Raw genomic sequence first — 14910 nt, forward strand, 5'->3', positions numbered from 1 at the left:
CCAACAAAACGGTTGCTCTACGGGCGACCCGAGGATATCTCAAGCCTCTTTAAAACGACCACAGACTTCGAGCACGAGAAGCACCGACGGTGCGAAAACTTGAGGAAAAAATTCGACTTTGACAGGTTTTGCGCAGGCGAACTCGAGTCTGTTTCAACATCAAACTCAAGCTCGGGGTCTTCTTCACCATGCACAACCCCAGAGGTTGAGCTCGAAAGCAAATGGATCAGGCTTGTCAAGCTGTAAGTAGTTATTTATCTGTAATTCATCCTGTTGTTTCATTTGGTTCTTTTACTATTCTTATACTATATCGTTCTTGTCGGATAGGGCTTTCTTTTTTGGCTCTCTTATAATTATATTCTATCAAATTACTATAACATTACAATAAAGTTATTATATCGAAATAAAGAAGGTTCTTTTTTCATTTTTAGAATGAAAAATGATGATGAGTTATGCGTTTTTTTAACTGATAAATAACACTAATGACGTTTTTGGAAACCACGTCACATTTATATTTTAAAAGAAAATTTAACAGAACATGAATTTTAAATTACATAAAGATAATTTCAGAATATATATGTATAAAAATTGTGGCATTTTTGTATTTGAATAACCATATTTATTTATTTGTTTTTATCTTTTTACATTTTTTATTAATTTAATTTAATTAAATCATTAATATAAATGCTTCCTCATTTATATTTAATTAGTATAATTTATTAAATATAAATTAAAAAATATAGTATAATAATATTAGAAACCATTGGTAAAAAATTACTTTTAATATTTAGTAACATATATTTTTGTTTTATATTAATATTTTATAAACTTCAAACTATTAGGTTTTAAATAAAATCATTCATTTAATTGGTTGCTACTTATGTTGAATTCAGAACATTTGTGTTTATTGAATAATAGACGTTTTATGTTAAATAGATTAAATAATTAATTAATATTAAATTATTATAAGTAATTATTAAGTTGAATAATAAAAAAAATATATTCAATCATTGAAATATTTGTTAAGTCTTTAATTTTTTTATTTTTTGTAAATAATAATTCACATTTTATCAAGGAGCTCAAAAAATAAAGAATTTAGACTCATACAACGATTGTTGATATTCAATTGAGCAATCGAAACACAAAAGCTTGATTCACACAAACAAATAAAACAAATGATAGATAACATTTGATTTTCTTGTGAAAAAATACAGTATTAAAAATAAAGATTTTGAAAATTTAATAATAAAGTTCAAAAAATCAATATTGAACTATATTACTATTAATATAGTACAATTAGTTAACACATATATCTTAATAACCCGAAAAAACAGCCACAATAATATAGATGATAAACCCTCTAATAAAATAAAAAAACCCTCCAAAAACCCTTCTGTAATTCCAAAATACAGCAATGGAAGAAGAGCACTCATCATCCGCCGCGTCAACAAAGATGGAGGAGGTAACTCCCAATCAACAAACATCGAAAACACTTGAACAAAAATCTCAAGACGAAAAGGGTTCCAAAATGGATGAAGAAGTTGACAACGAAGAGATATACAAATTCATTCCGCGTACTGTTGGACCATATGAGAAACCAACAGCAATGATAGTCGAGGAGATGATCAAAAGCAAAAATCTTGAAGTGAACAACATGACTTTGTATAGCATTTTGGTCGAGTTAATCGGTAAAGTTACAAATGCAAAATCCAACAAACCGTTTGAAATTGAAATGCGAATGCTTCTCCACGTTGTGGAAAAAATTCCCGAATCCGTCATTCAAAATGATTTGGAGCGGATCAAGCTTCTTCTTATTAAAACCACTGCGACTTTGGCAGAAGGGAACTCCAACATCATCGCAAAAGTGTTTGCTTTGTTTGACGTTTTCTTTTTCAAAATACCAACCCAGTTCTGGTTCGAATTGAACGACGCTGTGAAGTGCATTTTTGTTCTTCCAGAAACTCTTGGAAAACTTACCGATCTTAAAAAGGTGAAGAAAGACCTTACCAGATATTTCTCCAACGAAATTTTCGCAAAAACGTTCTCTTCCCTTTTTGCTAAGACGTTCAACAAAATGATCTCTGGAGAAAAGGCTGCAAAATGCATCAATTTCTACTCCCGTCTTTTCCACTTGTTCTCTGAAAAGATCGTGAAGCCATTGTTAGTCAAATTCTCAGAGATCATTTCTTCATCCCTGGACGGACCTTTACTCACTGCAGTCTACAAAACATTCATCATCTTGTTTACAAATGGCGTGTCTAAAGAGATGGCAAATACCATCTTTACATTGTTAATTAACCACCCGCCACCCACTTTTGATGAAGTCACTGGTATCGGGTATTGTGATGTTTTGACATATCTCCCGAGTTTGATCGGAAGAGGCGATGTTGCAGAAGGCAGAAAAGCATATGAGGCTTGCTTGAAGAACATCGAGACGTTCTTCAAATCAGCAAAGAACCCCAAGTCTTATATGGACAAATACCGTACTTTGGTGTGTAAAATGTTCTCTTCGCCTTTCAAAGAGAACGAAGAAAACATAAAATTTGCGATAGACTACACAATCAACACTATTTTGCCGTTGACGAAGAAAACGCCACCCGAGTCCATCTTTGAGATCATAAGAAAGGTTTTGAAAAATGGAAAATTGAAACCAGAGCTGTTTGTCCCATTGATTCAATCACTCCACCAATTCTACTGCAACACTTTAACTCGCTCTAAGGTGGAGATATGCTATTATTCGGCCATTGAAACGATCGGCTTGAAATATGTCTTCGAGGCACTTCCATTAAAAACTGAATTGGAAGGGGAGAGCCAATTTGAAGACCATACATACATCTTACCATTGGCTCAAAAAGCAAACTGCAAAGATTCGTTGGCATTCTATTTTGAATTCCTCAAAGAGCAGATCCAAAAAATCAACCAACTGATTTCAAAGTCGTTAGCAGGCAACACTCCAATTCGCACAAAGAATTTGTGCACAATCAAAAAACAAATGGTGCAACTTTTCGAGAGAATTATTGTGAATCCTCCAGACTTTGAATTCTTCCCAAATATGGTTGATATGATTGTTGAGATGTTGAACGACAACGAGACGTGCAAAATTGCGTGCAATGTACTTATCCAAGCTGTTGCCACTCATCAAGACAAAGGTGAAGTTATTCAGACTATGTCACAAAAACTTATTTTGGCGCTCTTCAACATTCTGGCAAATAAGACTGAGGTCGAACAACAAAAACCAATTTTGGAGACTATTGGAGCGGTGCTCAAAGTGACTGATGAAAACTTGACAAATCTTCTTTTCAAAAACGTCATTCTCCAATTGATTAAACAGAAGGAGAGTATCGGCACAACAGAAGGTGCGTCCAGGGTTGTTGCACTTGTGTCTCTTGGAAACCTCTTTGTACCAAAAATGAGCAATGAGAATTTAGAGACGTTCCTGACCATTGTTGTTCCATTGATTGCAGAAAAGAAAGAAAATGTCGGGATGTCTGGCGTTAGAGCCTTGTGCGCTGTTATGAAAGGTAAAGGACAATACATGGTCGAGCATCATCTGCCTGACTTGGATATGTGGTTTACAAATAACCCCTTCGACACAAAGAAGTTTGACAGAGGGTTACTTTTAGGGTTTTTCCGATTTATGGAAGTGATGAAAGGAATGAACGAAGAAGGCTTTAAACAAAGACTTCCACGGTTTGTGCAAATGTTGATGATCTTGTCGAGACGGCCAAATAAAAATACAGAAGAGATGTCACTTGATTACTTGGAGAAGTTACTTGAACTTTGTGATTATAAAGAAGTTATGGAGACCATCTTGAACTTTAAAGGATCTGATGACTTCTCTAAAGGAGCTTGCAAAAAGTTGTTTGGGCACTTCATCTTCTTTGTGTATGATAAAATGGAGGAAGAAGAAAAGGAGAGGATGTTCCACTTCTTGATCGACGACTTTGCATACAACAGAGAAAATCTGAAATTTGAGTTAAGTGCACTGAAAATCATATCGGTGTGTGATCCAGAAAAGAACAAAAAGTATTTAACACAGATCTTGTCGATTTTGGGAAGAATCAAACCAGAGGACATTTCATTCTACCGAGTCCAGATAAAGTATTTGATTGAATATTATTTGAGGAAATATGGAGACTATGTCGATGAATGCAAAGACAGATTCTCAGAACCACTTGTTGCTCGAGCAAAGAAGTACAGAAAAGACAAGAAGAGAGCACAAAGAAAAGCCAAGGCGGAGAAAGAACATGGTGATGAATACAACTACCTTGGCGAGAAAGACGACGAGGATATTATTGAAGGATACGAGAGTGAAAACGACGAAGAAGAAGAGAAAAAGAATAAAATCAATCGTAGAAGAATTGCAGAGGAAGATGAAGATGTCGAACTCCTTCAAATGAAATTCAAGGAGGAGACTAAACAGAAAAAGGTGAGAAAAATTGGAGAGACCAATTTCCCTGTTGACGCTGATGGAAGACTTGTCATCGCTGAAGACAATGAGAAGGCCGGCGATTCAGATGAGGAAGACTTGAAAGTCAAAACTAAAGCGGAGAAGAACGAAATAGCCGACTTAATGGATAATAAAGAAAAAAAGGTGGCCACCGTGAAAGTACCAAAAACACGAACATTCGAGAGAAAACTCAATTTGAAGAGAATGGAACAAAGCGAAAGAAAACAAAGGATTTCAGAGAAGACGGGCGCCAAATTCAAAGCAAGAAAAGCACACGGCGATATTGAGAAAAATGGTGTCCAACCATTTGCATACATCCCAATGAAAAGAGGAAATAAAAAGTCACAACACGAGACTACAGAGACTTTCAAAGCTATCATGAAGAAAGGAAAGGCTGATACACACAAGCCAATTAAACTCAATGGAAGAAAAACCATCAAAAAATAAATTTTAACTGATTTTGAATGAGTAGTAATTCTGGTTTGTTTTCTATTACTTATAGTTTCACTTTTTGTTCTTTTTCATAACGTTTTTGAATAACTTAAAATAACTAAAAATTTGTTATTATTCTATAAATGTACTACTTTACAAATAACTTATAACTAATAAATTTATTAGTAACTAAAATATAACTAATAACATGAATCAACATTTATAGAAGAAGTTTCCATTGAACACAGTGGAGTCGACGACGTAGTCGTTCTCGGAGTCAATGGTACTTTTGAGGAGCATATGGTTAGCTTCAATAAGTTTGGGAATGATATTATCATACACAATAACACATTGCCCCCACTGGACAGAGTTAATTCCCTCAAGAACATTCATCCCAATTTTACCTCCTTTGCACGAAGAGTTGACTTCATAGCCACACATGAAGAGCAAGTCAGACAAGAAGTGGATCATTTCGATTTTCTTGTTGTTCTGATATCTTCTAGTGGCGGTTTTATCAGAGACGCCAGACTTTAAATCGGAGTAGTACATGGTGTCACATCGTGCTTTCAAGAACGAGGCGACATCAATTGAAGTACCGTCAGGGAATTGGAGAGATGAGATTCTAAAGAATTGTTCTGTGACTGAAGATCTTCTAGTTGGTTTATGAACGGAGACTTTGCAGAAAGGACTCAAGAGACAGACGCACAATGTTTGTTGCAAAGTGAAGTTGTTTCTATTTTCTCTGGACTTTCTTAAAACAGGGAGTCTTTTGTTCAGAGGAGTCTTTCTTGGAGAAGTCTCTTCGTTGTTATTTAACTTAATCTCAGCAGGAAGAGTGAACGAACGAAGAACATTCTGTTTCACATAAGGAGAAGTGTACTCGCACATCGAATTGTTGTGAGTTTCGTTTTTTCAGGTCGTTTTTATTTGAACTTTTGATGGCACCACATCTCCGTGTTGTGAGCTTTTCGTTTTGTGAGTCATTTGGTTTTTGTGGACATTCTTGGGAGCCTTACGACCGTTTTTAAGAGGGTCGCACCTTTTCCTTTTCTTCTACCCTTGGAAGTTATAACTGCTTTTCACTACGGAAATGTGTACTAATGTAATTACATCTCCGGTGTTTAGAAAATGCATTGATTCAACATTCACAATAGTTTGTTTTATTATTTCTTTCGTTTTGGTAATCAATCCCTCCAAAATCCACTTTCATACTTCCCATAAATGAACAACTGAACAGTTTTATTAATTTCAATTCGGTTCTTTATTAATATTTATTAATAAAAAAAACATTTGGGAAAGACTTTTTTCCAATAATTGGTTCGGTGCTAAAATAGTTTTGGGACTTAACCGACCTCATTTGTTCTTTTTGATTTTATCATTTGACAAGAAATTCGTTTAAAAAACAAAGGAAATTCGGCATGTATGGTATTTATGTTGTTGGACTTTTGTTATTTGATTTCTACTATCAAAAAACAAAATTAAATTTATTAATTATATTTATTATAGTTTATTAATAAATATTGACTCAATTGAGAGCGAAACCAAAAATGTGGACTTCATTTTTCGCTCTATTTGTAATCACAAACACAGTAATTTTTTTAATATTCTCAAATTACTAACATTAATAAAAATAAACTTCAGTTATAATATTTGTTTTCCGTGTCATTACAAAAAGCCAACAAACCGAAAGATTTGTTTTATGAAGTATCAAAATCATTGGTTGAATTTGTTTAGAGATATTTAGTTTGACAAAATGATAATTTAGTTTAAGATTTGTTGTGGTGAAAAAAGTCAACAAACTATTCAATAGTAGATAAAAAACAATTGCTATTATTGGTGTCGGGGAAGATTTTTGATTTATTATCTAATTAATTGTTCTAGACATTTTATTTTAATCAGAACAATAGATGATTTACCGTGTTTTTTGAACAAATTATGTTAACCAAACACCTCCATTCGTTTTGGAGAGTTTTTTGTTGGTTGAATATCAATAGAATATGTATTGTATTGATAAGTATTAATTTGAAACTTGTCTTTTCGTTTGTGTTTGACATTGTAAAATAATATTTGAGTTAAAAGAGTTTTTTTGTTTTAACAATAATATATCTTAAAATGTTATATTTTAACTTCAAAATAAATATAATGCACAGAAAATAATAAGAATTAAATAGAAAACCTTGAAAATACGAAACATTAATTTTTTACCAAAAATAAAAATATAAATATATAAAATAATTCCATAAAAGAACATTGAAAATATTTGGATAATAATTTATTTCTAAAAAATTATAAATAAGTTTTATAATTGATAAGAAAGGTATGTTTTTATTTATTATTTCTTTTTATATAATAGATAATGTTTTTGTATTTTATCATTTATGTTCAATTAAAACTCATCTTTTTAGTATTATAATATAATAATTGGTCATTATGAATACAACTGATCAATAAAGATATCAGAAAAGTCAAACAAATATAATGTTTTGTTTGTGAAAATATTTTTATTCATTTTAATTTAGAACATTGATAAATTAAAAGTGTTAACTGTCATTGTTTAAGTATAATTGTTGATAATAATTATTAATAAATATTATTAAATTGGAATGAATCGTGTTCAAAACATTTTTAATGTTGAGTTTGTTTATATAAAATTGTTATTGTTTCAAATTGTTGTAGTTGATGTTGCTATTTTTGTTATTTTTACAGTTGAGATGTTTAAAGGTTGATCACCTCCAATTTATTTTTTTAATTTACCCTTCATCACCTTCTGAAGCCTTAACAAGCGGACTTTTCTTTCCCCAAAACCATTTTATTTTTTTAAAAGTTCAAATAAATGAATTTATATTATGGTCGTAACAAATATGTGCATTTGATGTTAATTTCTTTCGTATATTTTACAACGACTTAGTATTTAAAAACAACTAAAAATATTTTTAAAGTAATGAAATAATATTCAACAATTAAATAAATATCACGGACTCCATGAAAAACTTAACAGCACAGTAAACACAACTTTTTGGACACGATCTAGTTTAATAAAAACATGTTTTTTATTGGCATTAGGTAAGAAAAAAAAGCAAACAAATCATAAATTTCTCGGTGTTTTCATTTCAATCAACTATAATAACAAACATTTTGTTATTCTAAATATAAAGACATACCTTTTGTGTTATTATATTTTTTTTTAAAATGGTTTACTAAAAATACCACATTCGCACATGACAAATTTATTTTAATAATAAAAACGACTTCTATTTTTAAAATTTGTTACCGTTTTTTGTTTTCTGTCTTTCAAGTCTAAACAAGTGGTTTTTATATTATTGTTCATTGTCTTCTGATTTTGATCGTTTATTTTTAATGACAAACAAAACAAATAATGAACATTGAATTGGTATCAACTAACAAAAATTACAATGTTGATTAATGTGTCAAAGTTTTTCGCGATGCGAGTCTCACAAGCTTTGGGATTTCGTCTGCGTCCTCTTCAAACCACCTCAAAAACGAATTGAAAAAGTTGTTTCTTGTAGAAATGGTAAGTACATATGAATGGTACATATTGAACACAAGAGCCGCCATCACAAACCCAACAAACACGTCGCATGAGTAGTGGAAATGATTGGACAAAAACACCACAAACCCAACCATTGCTGCAATCCACGATGCAACTCTTTCGTAGACTGGATTAAAAAAAGGTACTTTTTCGCAATAATATTCCCATATAAAAGCACACATCGTAAGATTTGCCGTATGTCCAGAGAAGAGTAAGTCTGCGCATGTTCTATGATATCCAAGCATGATGTAAAGTGCTTCCACAAATGGATTTCCAACCGCAGTAGAAACACACCCAGTCATCGGACACGGGAGTAATGTCGCAAACACACTGAATCCTCGCAACAAGAAGATTACTGCTTGCATAAAACAGTATCTTCTAAGAATAACCAAACGGAGGGGGGTGAACATGAACCGAATTGCTGTCGCGTAGATACACCACTTCAAATAGTAATCCGAAATGTGTTCCGACTCAATGTGTGGGAGAACGTCAAACGCAATATCCATGAGCACAAACGGTTGGTGTTTGTACTTCCAAAACCCTGCAATGGAGTCCGCGTATATCTGAAAGACGCTATTCCAATACCCACAGATGATCATCACAGTAACCGCCCACATCAGTTGCGAGTGCAAAAAATCATGAAGAGTCCGGCGTGGATATTCGTAAGTCGACCAAATAAAAGCCTTAAGTGTGCTTAGTGTTCCAGAGACGTTCGCGTAGAGCCCTTTGGGGTATTCACGGATCGGCATCAGAAGGAGTGTTCCAGTGATACAATTCATTTTATCTTTTCCAGTTACTATCCCTTTTTATGATTAATTACCCGATTTGGTGGTATATTTTTATCTAATTTATTAATCCATATTCCATATGCTGTTTCAATAAAAGATATTGATTACTTAATTTGGTCCAAAAAATGATTTGTTTATGGAAGGAAATATTATTGAATTTTCGGGAATAAAACCAAAAACTTTTGTTAATTTCCAAATTAGAAAAATCAATCATTTTTGACCAAAGATTTAGGAATTAAACATTATTTGTTCTTCGTGTAAATAGTAAACGATATTTCGGTTCATTTTAGAATGCAAAAAGTGACATATCGGAGATGTCATAACGTGAAAAAGAGTGAATAATGACAATTCCAAAAACATCCCATTCAATACATTATTTTATAGTAAGTTTTTTCATTAAAAAAGTAATTATAATTCATTTACTATTGTAATAAAGTAAAAACAAAGTTATCATTTAATTATAATGTTTTATTACACCTAGTTAATTATTAAATTAATGTCATTTCTATAGTTAATAAATATTTATTATTTAAAAATATAGTTAATTTCGCCAATAAAAGAATGAAACTCATTTGATTTGCTTAAAGGTTTGCAATTCTATTGACGATATCGTCATCATCATCGTCGTCACCATCGTCGAAAGCCTTTGGTTTTGAAGATCCGGGTTGTGGAGCTTGGACCGGTTGATCATCAGCACCTTCGACTTGAACGATTTTCTTTTCTCTCACCTTTCTTGTTGCCTCCCTTCTCTCTGGGACGGGTTTCAGACCATTTTCAACGTCAAGTCCAATCTCTGTTAAGACTTTGTCGACTTCCAACTCGGTTTGTTCTTCAATGTTCTCCCCTTGGTACGAGTCATTGACCATCTCGCCAACCATTGTAGTCTTAATCCCTAACTCATTGTTTTGTTTCTCTGTGTGTGACTTAAATGAATAATTAATTATATTTAACCATTATAGTACAAATAGTAAAAGTAACAAACCAAAGTCATTCACGACTTTTTGCATTGCTGGGAGTTTAGTGGCTTCGTTAACCTTTCTCATTGCATTGGTAACACCAGACATTGCGTCGTTGACAGCTACCATAGATGACATTTCTGTCAGTTTCATTTTTGTTGAGTTGAGCTGGGCAACTACCGTCTGCAGTTTGTCGATTTGTTGTTTTGTTCTCACTAAATCCGCAGCCATAACCTTGACAGTGTTAGTGCGTCCAGCACGAGCCTGTTTTTTGATTTCATTTGTTAACTTAAGTTCTTCGCGTTCGAGTCGTTTGGACTCTCTTGTGATTTCACGAATTGAACGTCCTATATTCAGCTTTTGTTCACGGACAATTTCTTGAGGTGTTTTCTTGTGGAAAAACGACATATTTATTGAGTTCTTAATCCTCTTTGCTTTTTTTTAGACTCCGTTTTTAGTTTTATTATTATTAATTTGTTATCTTCAACTTAGTTGAATCATATTGTTTTATAATCTTACAATATATGGTTTTTTTATTGTTATTTTATTATTATTGTATAGTTTTTATTTATTATTGTTAAATTCTTTTTTTAAATTATTATTATAATTATTAAAACAATATTCTTTTTTGGATTAAAAGATATTATATTATACTATAATATATAGTTAATACTGTCTAGTAAAATATATAATTGTAAAAATTAATATAATAATGCATTATAAATAGATTATTAAACTATTTCAAATGAAAAATAAACTAAATATTTATTAAAATGACTAACAGAAGACTGAAAAACGACAAAACACCTTATAACTAACATATTAACATAAGTATTGCAAAAACACCTAAACGATTAGTATTTAAATACTATAAACAAAGAACACATTTACCATAACACAAGAATGTCTACACATAAGTTCTGAAATATTCCAAATGAGAACTACAAAACACCAACAAAAAAGATTGCAGTTTTAGAAGGAAATTTTGAACTGTAAAAAAACAATGTTCCTGTTTCTCTTTCTAATTGCATGTCATGGTGCAGTCACTCAGGTCCGTCCCGAAGAAATATCTTCGTTTGTAAATTCGACAAAGTTCACATTTTTGTGTTTTTCAGGTGAGAAGGAGCTACGCGAGTTAGAGAAGCGAATGGAAAAGATGTCGAAGAACTTCCAAGAAGTTACTTTTGGTATTATTAAAGCAGATTTGGAGAGAGATATAGAAAAAGGGTACAGCATCACATCGACTCCGTCTTTCATTTTACAGCGCCCAGGCTACCAAAAACGGTTTTACTATGACGAGTGGAATGCGGGCACAATATATGAATTTTTGAGAGAAGGCACAACGCCAGTCACTGTTAAGATTGAAGCCAAACAAGTTGAGGACCTTCTTCGTGCAGAACCTGCCGAAAAGCAAGAGAAGGGCAAAGGCAAGAAGAAAGAAAAAAATCCGAAGCCAAAGTCGTTTTTTATTTTAGTCACAAATTCAACACAACAAGACGTCGTCGACAGATACACAGCAATTGCAGATGAATTGAAGTTAAGCACAGAAGACGTGTTTTACACTTCAGAAGGTGAGTTCAAATTGTATCACTCCAATGATGAAGGACTTGTCGAGTGGAAAGGACAAGACATGGCATGGTGGATGAATGTTGTAGTCTTCCCACTCTTCGACCGACTCGATGATGACATGGCTGATCTGTTGGATTACCCACACAACCTTCCAGTCTTCTGGTTCTTCTCCGATAAAAAGCATATGAAAAAAGAAGAGAAGACTGTGTTTGTCAACCTTGCACAGAAATACCGAATGCGAATGCTCTTCTTATATGTCAGAAAAGACGACGTGCAACTCTCTCTTTATGGACAAAACAAAACCAAAACTGCGACAATTTTGCACCAAAATGGAAGAACGATGTACCCACTGAAAAGTGGAGAAAACATCACTTCGATTGAAGAAGACATTGAAAAGTTCTTTAAAAATGAGTTGACGCCTTTAGTGCGGTCGTCGAACAAAAACGAGACAATTAGTGGTGTAACTGCTACCAAGTTAACAAGAAATGAATGGACTGAAACGTTGAAAAACAACTCAAAACTCGTGTTGTTCATCGTCGATTCAACAAAATTCATCAGATCAATTTTGCAAAGAGAGGGTGCGGCCTTTGTCAACAGAACAGTCAACGTGACTGCTTTTAAAAGTTTTTGGATCGACACTGAAGAAGATGACATTCCAGTCGAAATCAATTTCACGACACTTCCAAGCGTTTTGTTGTTTGAGAATGGCGAAGTTGTTTTAACGCATGAAGGTAGATACACACAGAATGAGTTGGTTGATGAAGTGAAAACGAAGTGGGAGTTTGAACCACTACCAGAAATCCCAGAGGATCAATTGCCAAAAATCTTAGAAGAGGCAGAAGACATCGAAGACTTTGAAGAAGACAACGAAGAAGAACAAAATGAAAGTGATAATGAAGAAAAGGTAGTGCTTACCTATGAAGAAGTCAAAGAACTTTTGAAGGACAAATTTGTCATGGAAACGTTGAACGAAATAAACTGGAAAAAGTTATTTAAGTTAGGAAAGGACTTCAATCCAAATGATGAAAAGTCGATTAAAAAGTTAATGAAAGATGAGACATTTATGGGACTGATTGGGCCATTTTATAAGGAAGTCAAAGATATCAAGGAAGGAAAGAACGTTAAAAAGCACAGCAGACAAAAAGACGAGCTTTAAGCAAATGGTGTTTCACTTCATTGTACTCAATAAAACAAATTCTATAATATTAAATTGTAATATTATTAATATAACTAGTACGATAAAAAACAAAATGAAAATAAAATAACTGAATTTTAATAGTGAACCAAATCAATCATTTCTTAGATTCTTCATCGTGGTCGAGCAATGACTCCTTCTCTTTTGGAGTGGCTGGAGTTTTAGCAGCGTCAAGGTTAGAATAATCGAAGAATGGAGCGGCGATACGCAAGTAGCCGTTGTATAAGAAGAGACCTTCGAGCAAGAAGAAGAACCCAGCCAATTGCAAGTAAGACCAGTCGTTCCATGACTCTCCAAGAGGCGATGTGTCGTCGACAAAGCAGCCAATGATGAGCTGAACAATCCAAATGCAAGCAGTTCTCAACCCCTCGAGAATAGTACGGATGACAGCAGATGAGACAAGTGTGACAAACATACCAAACAAGTTGTATGCCAAAATGACAATTGAGTAGACTATGCACAACCCAAGAATCTGTGGCGATTTCACCAACATGTAGAACGTGTCGGTGGTCGACTCGTAGACACCAGACCCAGCACTTGGTGGGATTGCGTATTGAACAAGCATCAAGCAGATTCCTGAACAGATGAGTCCACCCCACATCCCTTCCAACCCAACAATAAGAATTGGATCAACAGCAGCATTCTTCAACAAGAACTCTTCGATGACAATTTGTGACGCTTGGATGACTTGAGCGACAATAACAAGGCAAATACCAATGACCATCAAGTATGTCTCGACAGATCCCTTTTCACTGGCATCACCATACACATCTTCTACAACAATTGGGTCTTTGACGGGCGCCATCAAGCACGAGAATGCAACAACCACAAGTGCAAATGCGACAAATGCAACACCAACCCACTGATACGCACGTACTTGTCTTCTCAAGAAGACTTTTGTGAAGATGGCAGAGAAGATGGTCATAGACCCTCTCAACATTTGCCAAATTGAAGCTGGAATCCAAAGCAATCCAACGTTACTGAGTGCAGTTGCCAACAAATCGCAACATGCTGGAATTGCAACAATCAAATAAGTGTAGATTGGACTTTGTTTGTTAGTTGGCTTTCCACTCTCAGCACTCTCTTTTGCGTCTTCAACGATTGGATGTTTCTTTCTCCAGAAGTGCATGAACAAGTGTTTTCCTTCAAACACAAACAAACACCCAAACATCCCTACAAACATCATCTCAGTCTGGAACCATGGCTTCTCAAAGGCGTGAACATCACCCGCAAGACCTTCACCCTCTATCGAGAAAATCAACTTCTGGAAGACAACAGTGCAGGTACCAAAGGTAAGCATACCCGCTATCACAATCGCTGTGACTAACACCGACGCCATCGCAACTTAGTCTTTTCCAGTTTCAAATGCCTTTTTACTCCTCGAAACTTCGCTTTCTTTCGATTTCGTGAAGAAAGTGGAAAGAAGAGGGAAGCACAGACGAAGGATCTTAGGCGTTTTGGGCGGCGTTCTCCCGACTTCTTTTTATTCGTTTGATAGCTAGGGTAAATTATATTATAAACTATAGTTGTTGATGTTAAAACATCTAGTATCCCCTTTTCGATTTTTGAATGATTAAATAAAAGGCAGGATTATTCCATACATTTCAAATAAACAATAAAACATATGGATTTTGTTGTATCATTTCGGGAAAACAAGCCAATTGATTTTTTAAATGATTATTTTTATTAAAAAGATCGAAATACAAATTCCACTTTATCGTTTCATAAAAAATTTGATACTTACAATTTGTAGTATATTTTTAATTATAATAAAAGCCTGAATGTATGTAATAATAACTACATGTTTTTATTATCTATATATAATTAATAGTTAAATCCATTGCTTTCTTTTATTTTATACAAGTAAATATGGTGCGACAATCAACATTTTATATACACTTTGTAGATGCGATTTTTATTTTAAAAAATTAATATTAAAAATACCATTAAAACGAGAAAAAATTTGTTAC

General features: G+C 33.6%; 6 protein-coding genes across 6 annotated transcripts; 2 read left to right on the forward strand and 4 right to left on the reverse strand.

The window, feature by feature from the left end:
* Window positions 1-1414: 1414 nt before the first annotated feature.
* EIN_411190 (hypothetical protein) lies at window positions 1415-4897 on the forward strand (the record flags this gene model as incomplete). Its single annotated transcript, XM_004254489.1, has 1 exon — window positions 1415-4897. One exon carries the CDS (start codon window positions 1415-1417, stop codon window positions 4895-4897), a length of 3483 nt encoding a protein of 1160 aa, XP_004254537.1.
* Window positions 4898-5095: 198 nt separating this feature from the next.
* On the reverse strand, window positions 5096-5770 carry EIN_411200 (hypothetical protein; the record flags this gene model as incomplete). The annotated part of the gene is made up of 1 exon (XM_004254490.1): window positions 5096-5770. One exon carries the CDS (start codon window positions 5768-5770, stop codon window positions 5096-5098), a length of 675 nt encoding a protein of 224 aa, XP_004254538.1.
* Window positions 5771-8302: 2532 nt separating this feature from the next.
* EIN_411210 (sphingomyelin synthetase, putative) lies at window positions 8303-9211 on the reverse strand (the record flags this gene model as incomplete). The annotated part of the gene is made up of 1 exon (XM_004254491.1): window positions 8303-9211. The coding sequence occupies one exon, from the start codon at window positions 9209-9211 to the stop codon at window positions 8303-8305; it is 909 nt and encodes a 302-aa protein (XP_004254539.1).
* Window positions 9212-9801: 590 nt separating this feature from the next.
* EIN_411220 (charged multivesicular body protein 2A, putative) lies at window positions 9802-10584 on the reverse strand (the record flags this gene model as incomplete). Its single annotated transcript, XM_004254492.1, has 2 exons — window positions 9802-10133; window positions 10203-10584. The coding sequence occupies 2 exons, from the start codon at window positions 10582-10584 to the stop codon at window positions 9802-9804; spliced, it is 714 nt and encodes a 237-aa protein (XP_004254540.1).
* A 595-nt stretch (window positions 10585-11179) lies between these two features.
* EIN_411230 (hypothetical protein) lies at window positions 11180-12901 on the forward strand (the record flags this gene model as incomplete). Its single annotated transcript, XM_004254493.1, has 1 exon — window positions 11180-12901. The coding sequence occupies one exon, from the start codon at window positions 11180-11182 to the stop codon at window positions 12899-12901; it is 1722 nt and encodes a 573-aa protein (XP_004254541.1).
* Window positions 12902-13037: 136 nt separating this feature from the next.
* On the reverse strand, window positions 13038-14279 carry EIN_411240 (hypothetical protein; the record flags this gene model as incomplete). Its single annotated transcript, XM_004254494.1, has 1 exon — window positions 13038-14279. The coding sequence occupies one exon, from the start codon at window positions 14277-14279 to the stop codon at window positions 13038-13040; it is 1242 nt and encodes a 413-aa protein (XP_004254542.1).
* Between the last annotated feature and the right edge of the window lie 631 nt (window positions 14280-14910).

The sequence above is a fragment of the Entamoeba invadens genome, assembly GCF_000330505.1.
Source record: "Entamoeba invadens IP1 unplaced genomic scaffold scaff_1105074725347, whole genome shotgun sequence".
NCBI lineage: Eukaryota > Evosea > Mastigamoebida > Endamoebidae > Entamoeba > Entamoeba invadens.